The sequence below is a fragment of the Kryptolebias marmoratus genome, linkage group LG10 (assembly GCF_001649575.2).
Source record: "Kryptolebias marmoratus isolate JLee-2015 linkage group LG10, ASM164957v2, whole genome shotgun sequence".
NCBI lineage: Eukaryota > Metazoa > Chordata > Actinopteri > Cyprinodontiformes > Rivulidae > Kryptolebias > Kryptolebias marmoratus.
In genome coordinates, this window is record NC_051439.1 from 13,189,315 (window position 1) to 13,205,297 (window position 15,983).

At 41.0% G+C, this 15,983-nt stretch overlaps 5 protein-coding genes across 7 annotated transcripts in view; 2 read left to right on the forward strand and 3 right to left on the reverse strand.

Annotated features, from left to right (window-relative positions):
* Nucleotides 1-1,056, reverse strand: part of LOC108233756 (ankyrin repeat and SOCS box protein 2-like) — an 8,198-nt gene extending 7,142 nt beyond the window's left edge. Inside the window, exons 1-2 of the mRNA XM_025006067.2 lie at nt 998-1,056; nt 473-645 (exon numbers count right to left, since the gene is read on the reverse strand). Coding sequence (XP_024861835.1) covers nt 473-588 — 116 coding nt within the window. The 5' untranslated portion in view covers nt 589-645; nt 998-1,056. The remainder of the gene's footprint in view (nt 1-472; nt 646-997) is intronic.
* Nucleotides 1,057-2,635: 1,579 nt separating this feature from the next.
* Nucleotides 2,636-4,699, forward strand: si:ch1073-416d2.4 (coiled-coil domain-containing protein 42 like-2). Its single transcript, XM_017414686.3, has 9 exons — nt 2,636-2,787; nt 2,869-2,914; nt 3,078-3,254; nt 3,353-3,510; nt 3,576-3,658; nt 3,737-3,909; nt 3,999-4,109; nt 4,179-4,295; nt 4,374-4,699. Exons 1-9 carry the CDS (start codon nt 2,675-2,677, stop codon nt 4,557-4,559), a joined length of 1,164 nt encoding a protein of 387 aa, XP_017270175.1. The 5' UTR covers nt 2,636-2,674; the 3' UTR covers nt 4,560-4,699.
* A 517-nt stretch (nt 4,700-5,216) lies between these two features.
* LOC108235016 (ubiquitin thioesterase OTUB2) lies at nt 5,217-9,728 on the forward strand. Of its 2 annotated transcripts, XM_017414727.2 has the most exons (6): nt 5,249-5,365; nt 5,442-5,522; nt 5,621-5,739; nt 5,838-5,922; nt 7,507-7,698; nt 7,784-9,728. In XM_017414727.2, the coding sequence occupies exons 1-6, from the start codon at nt 5,360-5,362 to the stop codon at nt 7,985-7,987; spliced, it is 687 nt and encodes a 228-aa protein (XP_017270216.1). In that variant the 5' UTR covers nt 5,249-5,359; the 3' UTR covers nt 7,988-9,728. The 2 variants fall into 2 exon arrangements, with proteins under 2 accessions (XP_017270209.1, XP_017270216.1); XM_017414720.3 differs by lacking the exon at nt 5,838-5,922 and having other exon boundaries at nt 5,217-5,365; nt 5,621-5,808.
* ddx24 (DEAD (Asp-Glu-Ala-Asp) box helicase 24) lies at nt 8,042-12,882 on the reverse strand. 2 transcript variants are annotated; one of them, XM_017414658.2, is made up of 9 exons: nt 12,783-12,881; nt 11,745-12,598; nt 11,250-11,666; nt 11,002-11,155; nt 9,814-10,320; nt 9,303-9,378; nt 9,001-9,189; nt 8,569-8,698; nt 8,042-8,489 (listed from the first exon to the last, which is right to left on the reverse strand). In XM_017414658.2, the coding sequence occupies exons 2-9, from the start codon at nt 12,571-12,573 to the stop codon at nt 8,209-8,211; spliced, it is 2,583 nt and encodes an 860-aa protein (XP_017270147.1). In that variant the 5' UTR covers nt 12,574-12,598; nt 12,783-12,881; the 3' UTR covers nt 8,042-8,208. The 2 variants fall into 2 exon arrangements, with proteins under 2 accessions (XP_017270147.1, XP_037833791.1); XM_037977863.1 differs by having other exon boundaries at nt 11,745-12,882.
* A 469-nt stretch (nt 12,883-13,351) lies between these two features.
* si:ch1073-416d2.3 (serine protease inhibitor 2.1) lies at nt 13,352-15,622 on the reverse strand. Its single transcript, XM_017414672.3, has 4 exons — nt 14,791-15,622; nt 14,438-14,714; nt 14,148-14,295; nt 13,352-14,058 (listed from the first exon to the last, which is right to left on the reverse strand). Exons 1-4 carry the CDS (start codon nt 15,371-15,373, stop codon nt 13,867-13,869), a joined length of 1,200 nt encoding a protein of 399 aa, XP_017270161.1. The 5' UTR covers nt 15,374-15,622; the 3' UTR covers nt 13,352-13,866.
* Nucleotides 15,623-15,983: the final 361 nt, after the last annotated feature.

The window sequence follows — 15,983 nt, forward strand, 5'->3', positions numbered from 1 at the left end:
GAGAACAATTTGCAAGCAATCCAGCTTACATCACATCTCAGCTTTAAAAGCTCAACTCCACACTCTCTATTTCTGAATTGAGAAAGCTCCTCGGATGAGAAGCGAAACGTCTTCAGCTACAGAATAGAAGTCCAGTTGTTTTTGTTTTTTAATTTTTTTTTTTGAAGTTGTCCAAAATACACCGCATTGTTTTTAATATCCATGTTCAGATAAGACCAGTGTGCCAGTGTGCGGTACACTGCACATATTTGGTGTTATGGTATTCTTCTGCGTATTTATGCTCGCACAGATTCACACATTCTCACAGCTTTGAAGGTGATTTAAATACACCTTTCTGGTGCTGCTTCTGACAGGAAAGGACAAATTCAAATTCTGTCAGATTAATTTAGCAACACAACTGAAGCAGAACAATCTCGTTAAAAAAAGATGCAATCTACTGCAGCTGTGACTAGATTAAATCCTGTTTTCTTACCTGAAAGAGTTTGCCGCGCTGTTTGGTGAAACGCAAAGGGAGCAAGCAGACAGTCTGCATTTGAAGTCTCTGTTCAGTCTGTGGTAGAGAACCCTGGACCTTCTGACTGCAGTCATCGTATAAGAGTTGAGTCTCCCTTTGTGAACAAGTGACAGCGATGCAGAGAGGAAAATCTGAAAACAGAATTTAGAGAATGAGGTCCACACGCACAATGTAATGTGTACCTAAGGAGCATTTGGAGGAGATTAAATCTGTGCAGGCAGAAATCAGAGAGCAGCAGCTCAAGCGGTGAAGATGGGATACCTTTTAAGGGCATTTTTAACTGTGTTTGGTTCCACTTCACTCTGCTGCTCCGGGGTCAGTGTTGATAGTGTTACAACAAGTTGTGAAGCACAGAGGCATTACAGCAACAAACACAGCTGAGAAACCCGCCTTCTTAACTCGCATGTGGTTAATTCCCCAAGAAAATAAAGAAAATCTTGGCTACAAGAGCAGCGATGTGAACACATTTAAGCACAGACTTACCACAGTGAAGCGTTCTTCATCCTCCCTCGTTTTTTTTTTTTATTTCCACAATCGCTCTGTGTGGAGCTGCTTATATCTGGATAATGTCAAAACACCGTCTGATTTCTCTGTGTTGTGTTACCTTTTCCTGTGACGTGCTGACGCGTGGAAACACGACATGGGAAACCCACAGTGACGGCTGATATTTCTTTCACAAGCACTTCAGTGGAAGTGCTTATGAATAATGCTTCCTGAACGTAAACTCTACGGAAGCGAACACTTCAACGAATCTTTTTAAAGCAGGGAGAACAAGTATATGGGGAAGAATCACATGCTATAAAACATCTGAACAGGATGTAATTTGATATGTGAAACCACTGATGCGATGAGTTGTCTTGACTCCACTCGTGCAGCAAGGTCAGCAAACACTAGTATTAGCCATTAATAAAACACATTTCCCCCTTCTGCAGACACATGCAGCTCAAATCAACCATCTAATTAAATATAAAACATTAATGAAAGCAAATGATTTACTTTGTGATGGTGAAAAGAATTAAGACAATTCACATTTTTTTCATTTTCAAACCATGACAGAAATGCCAATTTTAGTTTTTCCTCCCAGGTGTTAGAATAAAAAACAAAACTATAACATCATCACAACAGAAAAACTCTATGATTTAGTAGTAAAACTATGGTGTATCTGAAACAACTAAAAAAACAAGGGGAACAAACCACAGGATGAGTCACACTTGTCTTGAACTTTATGATGAACTCAAAAGGTCATAAAAGCAGAAGTTGATGTTAAAATACATCTGCTATGTGATCAGTACAGTAACCGCAGAGCTTAACCACACATTTGTCAGGAATTAAACGGTTCCGGCCATCAATCATTTATCAACCAAAGGCACGTTTCTCTGCTGTTTGCATGTGTTAGATGTACAAAAACACAAACAGGATAAAGGAATTTAGGAGGAGGGGGTTGACAGTTTGTGTGTACTATTACATTTTTTAAATAAAAACAATACTTGCAAAATAATCATATCCAAAAAAGACATTCTCACAAAACACCTTAAAGGAAGAGAAATGTTTTTAAAGCATTTTTTAACCAAAGCTTGGGACATTGATGTATTTTCAAAAAAAATGTTGTACTTATTTTATCATGTGTTTTCTCAGGTGTAATTCATTAGTTGTCTGTCAGAATGGCAGTCTGCAGCGCTGCAGAACATCTCAACATGACACAAAGGCATTTTTCTGGACCTCATGATCAAAGGTCTTTAGGTCGGAGTGAACATCTTCGTTTTTCCCCTATCTTTGAAGGTCCTCTCGTTTCGGGAAACCAGGTGTTGAGCCAAGGTAAGTATCCCCGAATGAATTTGGGCTCGCTGTCTCGGGAGCGCGCGCAAGGCAGAAAAAAACGGATCTAAATGACTACGCATCGACTTCAACCAAAAACACCTTTATGTTATTTATTCTCTGTGCAGAGCAATACGGAGATTCTCGGCACAAATTCTTCCGGGGATGATAACCTTTGACCCGCCCCTCGCCCCCCCCAGGCAGTTGTCATGACAACGCAACAACGTTCTCCGCGCAGACTCAGTTGTCTCCCCGCTTGGTTACCAGGCAACAGCTACACAAATCCATTGAAAAGGTAATTCAGAGGGAAACTATTTACTTCTGGACGATAATTATACCACAAACATGGCGACGTCTTCCCTTCCTGTTTTAGAAAGCGACCCTAATTCACAACTCAACGTGGAAATAGGAGAAAGAAGAGTTGACAACATTTTTGTAACTCAGCCGGAGGACGCCAGGTAGGCCTGATAAAAACATCTACAGTGTCGTTCATTACTGTCATGACTGAATCAGAAACTGAAAATGAGTTCGCTGTTTAGACAGAGAAAAGGAAAAAGTGTCAACCCCCCACCTGCACTAACAAAGGTAAGAGTTAAAATATCGACAACTACAATTAGCAACATCAGTTCCCAACTTTTAGATTTACAAATATTATTATTTTTTAAAGAATAAACTCAAGTTTGACTTGATTTGCTTCAGCTATTATTATTATTTTATTTTATTTTTTTCATTGGTTTTAAATTTGTAGCCTCCAAGCAGAGTCCTACAGGCAGGCCTGAAAACCCTGAAAAAGACGCAGCTTGATCAGAAACAAGCCGAGCTGGACGAGGTGGACATACAACTTGCAGTCAAGAGACAAGAATTCAAGAACCGTTTGGAGGCTCTGGCTCTTAGAAGGTCAGAGCTGGAGTCAAAACAACAGCAGGTGAGTTGGCGTCTCCCGAAATTAGTGAATGGGAGTAGTTGTCCACATGCGACACAGTCTTACTGTTGCTGGCCTTTGGGTTTATATTTTTCTCCGAGGCTCGGGAGAAAACGATCAAATTCGAGAAGTTTATATCAGAGAACGAAGCCAAGAGGCATGGAGCCCTGAAGAAGTGTGAAGCTACACGAGAGCAGAACGTCTTGAAGCAGAGAGAGATAGAAGACCTGACAGAGCAGCTGAACCAACTTAGAGCCAGGTAAAGATGGACAATTACATCCCTTTTTTAAAAAAACTCAGCTTTAACACATCTCAGTCCTACAGGAAACACATTTTAAAGGAGAAGACGGCGAAATCCAAAATCTACGAGGACTATTTGATGAAAACACTGGATCATCTTCCCAACCGTAAGTCCACTTCTTGTTCTGCTCATGCTTCCAGTTCGTCACACACTAAGATGGAACCAACTGTTCAATCTTTTCTAGTCTACCGGGATAGTGGCTATGACTCTTTGGTTATGCCCATCATTCGGCGCCATGAGACCCTGTCTATCACCCATCAGGAGCAACTGCAACGTTTGAGACAAATGGAGGAGGAGTTTGAGCAGGGCCAGCGGCAGCTGCAGGCCATGAAGCAGGAGTGTAGCGTTAGAAAACTGGTCAGAGACACACAAATATATTTGTCGCAGTGTTTATTTATTTATTTTTTTTACCCACTGAGTTTGAATTATCTTGTTTCTGCACACAGCTGGCCAGCAGAGAACTTTCTGAACTACAGGGTGAGTTAGAAAGCCTCAGAGAGAAGAACAAACAAGCAGAGGTCGACCTGATAATGGAGCAAGGTGTGTCCAGAGTGAAGGTATGCCTTCAACATTCTCAGTTTGAAACGAGTGGGCTTGGATATAAATACTGAACGTTTGTCTCTCAGGCTGAAGAGATGGGGAGATTACTTATGGCCATCAGCAGCCTTGCACAGCAGTGTTACCTTCCAGCTTTCGGATCACTGGAAAGAATGACCGTCCTGACGATGATGGACATGGTGAAGGTAAAATCTTCAAGGATAAGCTTTCACAGCATTTGCACCGCTTCATTGAGCTACATATTGAGAAACCAACTATTTCAGGAGTACATTCTGGACAAGGCGGACACAGAAAGGAGAGCGAGGAAACTGATGGAGCACGGCTTGACGACGGCAAGTACAGCAACTCTGACGGACAAAAAAGACAGGGGACCAGTGAAAGGTATCGGAAGTAAAACACTACTTACAAGTTCCAGTAAAGTTCGTAAAAGAAATGAGACATTTAACTGATGCTGTCGTTGGTTTTTAACATCCGGTGCCCCAAAACGAGGCTTTATTTGCTGGAATGTTCTGTATATATATTTTTGGCCTGTTTTGATTTTTACCACACATTGTAAGTGTTTTAAATTGTTTTGCATCTTGAACTGTCAAATAAAAACAATTTAAAAGTATGTGGCCTGCTCGTATTTCTAAGAATTCTCTGGGACTGCCCTCGGAATGTGTTTGCTTCATTTTAAAGTATAACACACACTTAAATAATGCAGTTAAACAGGAAGTACTGTTCTTCAGCAACAACTACAGAATGGTAAGTATGCAGTTTCTTTGCATTATACATAAATATTTGAAAAAAAGCTAGAGTGGCACTTTTACAGCTTGCATTATATTCCATAAATGTAGCATTTAATATTTTCCTTACAGATTTGAACTCCAGATGGAGTTTACAGATTCATAAAATTAACAACAACCCATTAGGGGTAAAGCAAAATTAGGCCACTTTAGTAATTTTTACAAACAAAAAAAGGGAAAAATGTTGCAAATTAACTTTCTCAAGGAGATGCTTTTGATTCATGCACAACAAATACAATTTAGATTTATAAGTTCCTCATTCTATGGCTTTTTTTATACCTGTAAATAAAAATGCATAAGTTTTACGTCCGCCGCCTCCTGAAGGTGTGACGTCAGAGTCAGAAATCGCGTACTGGCCCTTTAAATGTGGAGCACGCACACGGACTTCCGTAAACATCCGCTTTTCTTTTTCAGAAAGTGGAACCGAGATGTGTCGACACGTTGTCTCCCACTGCCGTTGAAATATGAAGGTATGTCAGGTGTCCCCCGCCCCCCCCCCCCCCTCCCGCGGGTAAACATGTTTTGCTCTCCCCCCCTCCTCTGCAGATGGACGTCGGCGGCCTCGTTTCACGCAGAGAGGACATCTCCGCGCTGTTCCCTGCGGAAACGCCGAGCGCCAAACACAAAGTAGGCAGTTTTCTGAGGGGCCCCCGGGCGGCTGGTCCGCCCACCCCACCACCCCCGGGTCCGATGAACTAATAACCGAACCCGCTTCTCTTTGTCAGGATCTGAGCAGCCAGTTCTCCGCGGTCAGGAAGGTGAGCGGCGATGGAAACTGCTTCTACAGAGCCTTCTGCTTCGCACACCTGGAGTCGGTTTTGCACAAACCCAGAGCTCTGCAGAGGTCAGCTATCGGCACCGACGGCCTGAAACCGCCCAGCATGATCAACATGATCAGCAACAAGACCTGCAGGTTTGATTCATTCATGTGCTCCATGTCAGGTTCAAGGACAAGATCATCCAGAGTGGAACCGCTTTGACTTCTGCAGGATTTGATGAGAGCTCCTTCAGCCATCACCAGAATACAGTAAACAAGCATTTCCTCCTGCAGCCACCTTTTAAAAAAAAAAAAAGTAATAGAGGGTGTCAAACTCAGCCACACAAGGGGGCCAAAAGTCAGAACTTTGTCCAAGCCAAGGGCCAATATTAATCTTTTTTTTTTTTTAAATACACAAGTTAACCTCTGTTTTAAATGTAATATGTCACATTATTCATATAGAAATACCAATTACCTTTTCCCAAATGACAAATTATATGTGCTTTAATGACCAATGACCAATATAATCAGCTTTTAAATGATTATTCTTCTTGATGCATTGGAGCACAATCCATTAAAGCAGCAATAAGGAAAACATCAACAAAAATCCAAACATACAGCTACGAACATTTAACTTCAAAACGAGAAGAAAATACAGAAAAAGATGATGAACATTAGGGCAGAGTTGCTGTTACTCAGATGCACATTAGCTCCCATCAGATACCTGACATCTTTTCTTGGCTGCACGTTTATCAGTAGAAAAAAGCGACAGAGACTCAATCTGTCACAAACCGGAGGGCCACATCTAATAAATTATTATCGTGGGGGTCCAGAGAAAATGTTAACAAGGGCCGGATTTGGCCCGCAGGCCTTAAGTTTTACATGTGGGAATTAACCAATTAATTGACAAATAAATGTTAGACCTTCTTAATTAAAGGTAATACAGTTGCAACAGTCATTGGCCAAATAAATACATCATATATAGTTGTGTAATAGAAACTGTAATGTGCTTTAAGGCCATGGTTGTTTAGACTGTAAAACCAGACATCTTTCACTTTTAGGCCACATTATATCCAATTTTAGCCTAGACTTTTGTTCAAACACCAAAAAAGAATCACCTGCAATGAGCTCTGGGCAGACGTCAATATAAAATCAGCATTTATACCACTTTTTATGAACCTGTGGTAATCACGTGCTCCTAAATACTGATAGAACTTGCTTTATTGTCCGATTTATAGAAGAAAATACTTTTTCTTATCCTTCGTGAAGCAGCGACTACTAGTGTTCAACTGAGTATTTAGTTATTAGCAATTAGTTTTGTTATTCATTTTTTTAAGTTTTAACTGAGAAAGTAAAATGAGAAGAAACACTACAAGATTTGGTCTTGTTGCTGGGAGTGATAACATGTTAGAAAATGGAGGAGCTGCTGCCTAAATAAAATAGTTTTAGTTAATAATTTTAGTTGGGCTCAAGCTGTGAAGTAGGAAACTTAAATTAATCCACAGAATTTCACCCAGCTGAGCTGTACTGCAATTTAATTAGATTTTCTTTAAAAATGTAAAAAGTCATGTTTTGTTTTTATCTTATAATACATATAGTAGATTTCAAAAAAAAAAAAAAGTTTGAGTCAAAAGCAAACAGGAAATGTTCTCTAGTACCTCTGAGTTTAAAAGTCAAAACCAGTTGGACTTGCAGTGACGGTTTAACTACTTTTCACTGGAAGTAATAACTATTTCAACATAAACAGCTCTGGATGTTTCTAGGTTAGTCTATATTTATTTGAACAAGTGCAGGAAATGAAGATCCACATTTCTCCTGCCACTTGAACTGATTTCTTTTTTGTCTCTGCTGAAGGTCATTCATGTTGTGGAGGAGTGTCTGGCTGACGAGCAGGAAAGCACGTTATTCAGGCTCTTCAACGAGCAGCTGATCTCTGACGGAGTGGTCCAGTACCTCAGGCTGCTCACGTCAGCCCACCTCCAAAACCAGGCAGACTTCTTCTGCAACTTTGTCGAAGCGCCTGACATTAAAGTCTACTGCCGGCAGGTTGGAAACAAAAGTGCTGCTGCCATCTACTGATAAGTGTGAAATAAATGTGAGAGAGGCGTATAAAACAGATCTTCTTCTGTAGGAAGTGGAGGTGATGACAATGGAGTGTGACCATGTGGACATCTTAGCCTTGTCGCAGGCCCTGGACGTCAGCATTCACATCGTTTCTATGGAGGGCGATGAACAGCTGGCTCACCACATCATCCCGGAGGGGGCTGAACCCTCCCTGCACCTTGTCTACCAGTCGTCACATTATAACATTCTCTACCAGCGAACTCCGCTCTGACCAGAGCTCCACCAGGACGCAGACGCTTCATTAAACAGCGCTGGGGCTTTAAGATGGTGGTCAACAAGATTTTTTTTTATAAAATCTCAATTTTTACAGTTATTAGGCAACATCCCAAAAACACAACTTTATAGCCGGCATTCATTATTTAGATGGATTTAAATCATTTTACATAAATTCAACAACCTGCCAAAGACAATTCACTTAGATTCATTAACATGTCACTGCTGCTGCTTTACTTTCTTCTGTTTTTGTTTTTTCAGCTTTGGTGGAAGGTTTTTCTTTAGCTTCTGCTTCTCCTTTTGAACTAAAACTCTGGTCAGGGCACTTTCTGTCCCTGCAACGGACAAGTGGGACAGGGGGATCTTCCCCATTTTAGTGGGGTACTTTGTTTTCATCACATCCTTGAATATAGGCTGAAAGGTCAGCTGCTTCAAGTGTTTTTTCATCTCCTTCACCATCCTCTGCTGCTCTCTGTCTGCATCGTCGTCTTTAGGGCCACCTGTGGACACGGATGTCTTTTCAGCTGCGTCTTCGTTTAACACGTTTTAATGGACTGGACTCGTGTATGTTGGTCTTACCAAGTAGAAGATCGTCGTCCAGGTCCAGCTCCAGGGCTTTTGCAGCTTGTCTGAACCACGAGTCGTGCCGCTTCTCTCTGCCCTTGTAGAACTCGATCTTTTCTATCTTCCTGGCAAGGTTTACTCGCTCCTGTGGAGTGATGCATTTAACAGAAAACTTCAATCTAAACCTTATACATGCTAATAATCAATACGAAACCTTGACTTTTGCTGTGAGCCTTTGTGATTCAGTGCTTCTGGAGCCAGAAATAATGCAACATGTCTTAGTATGGAGACCTAAGGTATTGTACTAGCCTGTAAACATCTTTGTTTCTGGGTTAAAACTGAGCATTTTAATGCAAAATTATGGAGATTTACTCATTTTAGGAAGCTGCAGTTTTTGGTCCTCACAACTTTAATTTTCCCTCCCAACATGACGCTGGTGGACCTCACCTTGATCGCCTCCATGCACCTGGACTCCACAGGGAACATGGGAAGTTCCTCGTCCTTTCCGAGAGTCTTGTAAATCTTTCTGAAGTTTATCATGTCGTCGGGGCCTACGAGCAGCAAACTGAGACCCTCTTTAGCGGCTCGAGCCGTTCTGCCACTTCGATGAACGTACGTCTCTGACGTTCTGGGAACCTGTCGGGCACAAGTTAGAACAGAGACTCGTTCTGTAAGCCTGTCTAAAATTACAATCATATACCTGCAGCGGTATTATTTCAAATGTTTATATTCCTTTTTTTTGGGTTTACCTGGTAGTGAATAACATGTTGAACGTTGGGGATGTCCAGTCCTCTTGCTGCCACGTCAGTAGTCAAAAGAACACAACTATAAGTGAAGAGCACATGTTGAATGTTCAGATTCATGTTTTAAAATGTGGCTTTTTTTGTCCTTTTTATTGAAACTTTGGGCTTAGATTTCTAATCAGATGCCCCCCCTTGAGTAAACCCTGCTCAGTTATATTTGTGTGAACATAGGTTTGTATGACCAAAAGCTCAAAGCTGCTGATTACTAATAAGTTTGCAAAATCACACAGATTAACAACCATATTCTGTTAAGTGACTGCATTCTTTTTTCTTTTTTTAAATCACCTTCATTCCGAACATGTTTATTGCGTTTGAAAATATTAAAAGCTGTTTTTGCTAAAAATAAATAAATAAAATCACCAAAAGCATTGATTGATGTGTCTGTAGTATTCTGGCCTGGGAACAGCAGCTTCCTAATCCCAGTCTAAAAACAGCAGGGCCAAACCAAAACACTTACTTTTCTTTCTCAGCAAACCTTTCCAGGTTTTTGAGCCGTTGTTTCTGGTGCATGTTAGCGTGCAGAGGCAGTGGAGAATGATCTAAGATCACCAGCAGACAGTTGAGTCTCTTGATGCAGTCGATGCTGTTGGCAAACACCATGGTGCGCCCAGGATACCGAAGCAAGAAGTAATAAAGGTAGAAATCCTTCTCGTCCTTCTGACAGTGGATTTGCGTTTCAGTCAGTGTCTCCACTGTGGCCCCCTTCCTGGTGAGGTCAATGACTTTGGGCTTGGACTTTATTCCCACCTTCTTCATGAGAATGTCCACTTTGTTCCTGGTGTCCAGATTCTTTTTCTTCTGGAGGCGGCTGGGCAGACTGTGGGCAATCGTCAAAGTGGCCGAGAACACGAACGTTTGTCTCTTGGGATTGAAGTGTGTCTCTTTCAGCATCTCCAGCAAATTCTCCAGTTGTGCGAAGTGACCTCTTTCTACCATCCGGTCGGCTTCATCAATGACCAGACACCTGGAACGTAAAACCAAGAGCAGTGTTAAAACAAACAAGACTATAATTGGTTTATTTTTCTGATGTTTCTAACTCTGTCCAATATTATAGCTGAAGCTCTTCAAACCTGAGGCCCCTTGAGAAACTTACCATCTTTATATTCTGATTAGTTTTTCCTGGTTGCAGTTTGATTATAAATGATTCCAGAGGGCAGGGATACTTTTAATAGAACATCAAAACTGTGCAAGCAATTACTCTGCTGCCTGATCGTTATTTGTTGGTGTAAATGTACACAAGTCATTTTACAAGAACAAAAACTAAATGCACCCTTCAGGTAATAAAACTAAATTCTTTTTGTCAAAATCTGGTTATTATGTAAAAAAAGTAGGACTTTATTATGATTGATGTCGTGCAGATTTTAGTTAAACTTATGATGCCATACTCTTTGGAGATGGCATATTTTCTTTAGGAGTTTCAAATAATGCACACGTTTTGGATTTTAATATACAAAGCATTTTTATTTGTTATTATTGTCCCCACAATGTGACAAATAAAACTGGAAAAAAAGACATCAACAATGTAGAGCTAGAGCGGCTTATTGCATTGTGATTTGTGCATGCTTGTCCCTATATATTATTTTCCCCCCTCTGTAATATAAGCTTATATGAACCTTATGCTACAGGGATTTAAATCATGACTTACTTAAGCTGTCTGAGGTTCAGCAGATGAGGATGCCGCTCATTGATTAAGTCCCACAAACGCCCTGGAGTGGCAATGACGATCTCCGGCCTCCGGTTTAGCATCCTCCTTTGTTTCGGTTGTGCCATTCCTCCCACAACTATGGCTGTTTTAATATCTGCAACACAGAAACACATTAAGACGAGCACTAAAAGGAATACTCCATCTCTGCGAGTACGCTGCCAAGGCTCCCGTGTTTTATGATGACCTACCTGTAAATTTAGCGGCAGCATCAATGTGGTGCTTGACCTGAACAGCCAGCTCCCGGGTTGGGGTGAGCACCAGTCCAAGGAGGGGTCGACTCTGGCCATCAGAAAGTTTCTCCTCGCGATCCAACTCCGCACTTTCGATTAGTTTAACACAGCCACGCTGCTCGTCCAGCTCTTTATCCTCAATGTCATCTTTATCAGTGGCTTCTTGAGTCTCATCCACATCTTCTCGATCCTCTTCTTCTGGATCCTTCACATCCTGGTCCTCTGAACTTGTGGGGTTATTCGCAGATGGTAAATACAAACTCGTCACCTCTGAAGCCGGTTCAGTGTCGCCATCAGTAGATTTTTCTGGGCCGTTCTTCCACTCCAGGATGGTGTGGATCATGGGGATTCCAAAAGCCAAAGTCTTACCACTTCCTACAAATGCACAAAAAGGAAAGTGTTTGTGAGAATGCTTATTATGATAAATCAAACAGAAGAGGTGTTATATCTTACCTGTCTCAGCTGCTCCCAGTATATCCATTTGATCTCTGATAGCTGGAGGCAAAACCAGGGCTTGAATTGGTGTGGGAGAACTGAATCCGAGGCTGCTCAGTGCCTTGAGCACAGGGGAGGGCACAAACAGGTCCTTCCATGCGCTCACATCACAACTTTTGTCATCGGAAGCAGAGAGGGCTGCGTTCGTCCAATTCTTTAATCGAGTTTTGAGTTTTTTTGTCTTTTTCTCTTGACTGAATTTTTCAACTTCGGTTGAAATTTGCAAGTCCGGGTGTTTCTCTGCTCCTGTCTGCTGCTTTAAATTTTTTTTCTTCTTTTTGTCTTTCTTCGTCGGTTTACTTGGTTGTGTGTGTTCAGGAACATCACCCCTTTCCTTTGTCGCTTCATTTGATGTCTCATTTTTCTCTCCCTCCTCACTGGCAGATTTATCCTCCTGTGTCGCATCTTCTTTACTACTATCTGATTCTATTGCTTTCTTTGGGGCAACCTTTTTGTTTTTCTTCTTCTTTTTAGCCTTTTTCTTGGCCGGTTCAGATGTTACTTCTCCATCTTTGGTTTCAGAATCCTGCTTCTCCTCAGCTTCTCCTGAATCCTCGGCTTTTCTCTTCTTTGCCTTTTTCTTTTTCGGCTCTTTAGCTGCAGCCTTCTCGCTGTCGACCAGGCGGTAATTTGTCAGCTCTTCGAAACACACCAGACCCTCCAGGCCTTCCTCTGAGAAGAGACTGGGGTCGAGCTCAACAGCTTTCCATTTGCCTCTCATATCGATGCTCCGTTTAAGAGGCGTCTTTTTCAGCCCAGAGGAGATCCGCTTGTTTTTAGGCTTCATCTTCTTTGCCTTTTTGTCTATAAATCTGGCAAAAATATAACTTTACAACGAGGGTCAGTTTCCTACCGCTAAGTGGTTAAAAGCTCACGCACACCTCAAGGTTTGATGTAACTTCAAAGCACGCGGCACGTTAATAAAAGTTGTTCGCAAATAATTTAAGATAATTAACTTTATATGTATATATTTATCAAATGAAATAAGAAAAATACCTGGACTCGATACGGTTTCGTTAAGTCTTAAAGCACAATTACTTTTGACAACAACCACGCACGACACGAGGGCGCCGCCATGACAGTGTTGTCACGTGGTTTGAAAAAACTTTATTGGTCAAGAAGCAACCTAGAAAAAACACGAGACCGTATATGATTTGTAGCATTCAAACTAACTTATCCAGATATTGGATAAGCAGTGGTTATTGCCTTTTTAACTTTTCTAGTTTTTTATTTTTTTAAATCTAATTTAAGTTTATTTATTTATGGCAGTACACAAAAAAATAATAAAGATTGTAACTGTTGCCCTGCAGTCTGCATACTGTACCTAAAGGTTAATATTATTTTTCTTTTCTTCTGTATTAAGTTTTTTTAGCTCATAACATATTTCACAAGTGTGCAGCTTTCATGGAACAGTAATATTAAAAAATCTGATACGTCTGTAGAAATAATGCACCCTGTTTATCAGAGTTATTAGAGTTTATTAAGTATCTTAGTCACAATTAGTGTTTAAAAATGGAACACTACACTATTGAACTCATACTTTTGCAAAGATCACTCAAAGGTTATTGAGTTAATGCAGTTTTTTTTAATGCAAATACACTTTTATTGCAGAAAACCTCTGAATGCAGGACTTTCACTCACAGAAGAGTATTTTAACTGTGTAAAAATCACTGTTAAACAGAAGATATGAACACTTTTATTACTTTCTATTCTATTTGTGCTGCTTTTCTTTAAGACATTTTAAAAAATCTCAGTAAATGTGTTAGGATTTTCAGCCTTTTACTGAAATCTTACAGGTAAAAGTAATACAGATGCATTAATTTTACAAACATTTTTATAACAACAAGCTTTTTTTTGGATACATTTACTCAGTTTAAGAGATAGAATTATGAATTATACACTTGAAAGAATCAGTACTGTTTCATAATTACTTTTATTATTTATCACTTATGACTAAGTTTTACAAAACAGATAAAAACAAGCATAAAAATTAATCTGAAATTTAAAGAAAATAGCATTTTCTTGGATGAAACAGTAAACACAAGCTATATCAGGGCTGAAACAGAAACAGTGGGAATGATTAGCTCTTGGTGGGGTCAATCACCCTGCCCATGAACAGCAGGGAGTTTGTGTCCTCGTGGTAAATGAAGAAGAAGAATGGTCTGTTGACGATGAACATCCTCGGCAGAGAATATGGAATGATGCCCACGGTTGTAGCAGCAGCTGCAGTTGTTCCCGTCTCGTCAACGTCGATCACGGCTTTGTGCAGCACCTGGGATGTACACAGCAGAGGGAGAAGTCTTCAGCTGGCTGTCTGGGATGTGCATGGATGTAACAACATGGACGAAATGAAAAACTAACCTCTGACACCACAAGGCCTTTGTCCTTACTGAGCCCGGTCAGATTGACTGAACTACTGAAGAGGCTGGCTATGCCCATGTCTGGGAGAAGATTGTGCAGGGAATAGGCTCGCTCCATCTTGAATTTCGGCATCCTGACTTCTAGATTTCTATAAACACAACATTTGTTAAACAGATCCCCTGGCTTATGACTATGGGCCTTTTTGTTCCACTTTTTTTTAGTAAATATACCTCAAATATAACACGCTGTTGGCATAAAATAACAACTTCACATGGATTTTCTCAGCTTACGTTTTGTAGAGCTGTTTGACCCAGCTGAAGAACTTCTCGGCATTGATCTCCTCATCAATAACGGTGTAGTCCACGCCCTTGTTAGGAAGCAGGACAAGCATGGAAACACCTTCCTGGTACGGCAGCTTCAGCACTCGGGCTCCCAGGGGGGCGTCTTCTCCTGTGTAAAACTTGGTCTCCTCTTTAAACATCATGGGCACTTGCACGATATTGTAGTTGTCGATGTAAAAAGGTGAGCTTTCTGTTAAATTAGGGTTAAAAGGCTTCTCCCAGGCTCCTGTGTGGAGGATAGCACTGTTAAAGGGCAAAGGTCCACTCACAAACATTAATCAATGAGTAATGATTCAACTCACCCTGGAAGAAAATACTGTTGATCAGCATGAGCTGAGTAGTTTCATCTAATGTGGAAATCATCTCTGGAATTTTGTCCCTCGTCTTCTGCTTGATGTATTCATTTATGAAACTGATGCTTTCTTCAGAGTCAGCAAAATCTACAGTTTTGATGTCAGCGTGAAAAAACCTCTTCATTCTGTCCAAGAATGTCCTCTCCACCTCAAACTGCTGCTGGATGAAGAGGGCCATACTTTGGTCCAGTTCCAGGGATCCATTCTGCACAATGTCCTCATGAAGGAGTTGAAAGAGTCCCGGGATGAGCTCTGGCTGGTCGTCCACATCCAGCTGCTCCAGGTTCAGACCCTTCAGGATCTCTTCGCGCGTGACGCCGCCGGCCCCCATCAGGAGAGCGGCGAAACTCCTTGAGATGCTCAGAGGTGAGAAGAAGATGTTCTTGTCACTTGAGCCGGCTATTTTCCTGTAAAGGTTTATGGCAAAATCTATGTTTTTGTAGGAGAGATCCGAGATGGTGACGTTCGGATGCGACGTTTGATGGGTGGGAGCGAGGAAGCACAAACAGGTGAGGATGAAAATAAATGCCATTTTTATTTTGGGCGCCACTGTACTTTGAGTCCAGAAGGATTAGAGGATTCAGCCTCAAATAGGAGAATGTAAAGATGGTAAAAACACAGAACTCAAGCAGATTACACCACCTCACACAGCCAAATCGTTTAAATTTTACCAGAAAAACATCTTTTAGCTGTCGTTTGAGGTGAAATATAAATTTCAAAGCTTAACATACGCACCTCTCAGCTTGTGTCAGATGATCTCTGAAAACCCCATCTGATATTTGGGGAAACAAAGTACAAGTGTGCTCTGATGGTTACACATTAACCAAAAGAAAATATAAGTGGGTGAGAACTCCCCTTTAGTCATCACCGTCCCCTTTACAAAATATTCCCTCCATCTTGTTTTAATCTAGCTATCATTTAGCACTGGGTTCGTTTGTGTGGCAGTATTTTATAGTTTTCATCAAACCATAGAAACCTATTGTAAGAAAACCACAAAAACATTTCTATAAATTTTAATACCCCTTAGAGGTTTGAGCTTTATTTTTAGTTTAAATGATTTGTTTGGACTGAAGAGAGCCGCTCAGCACTGGTTGACAGCATCCAACCAGGGTTTTCAGGTTTTCTTTTTATAAATGTGTCTT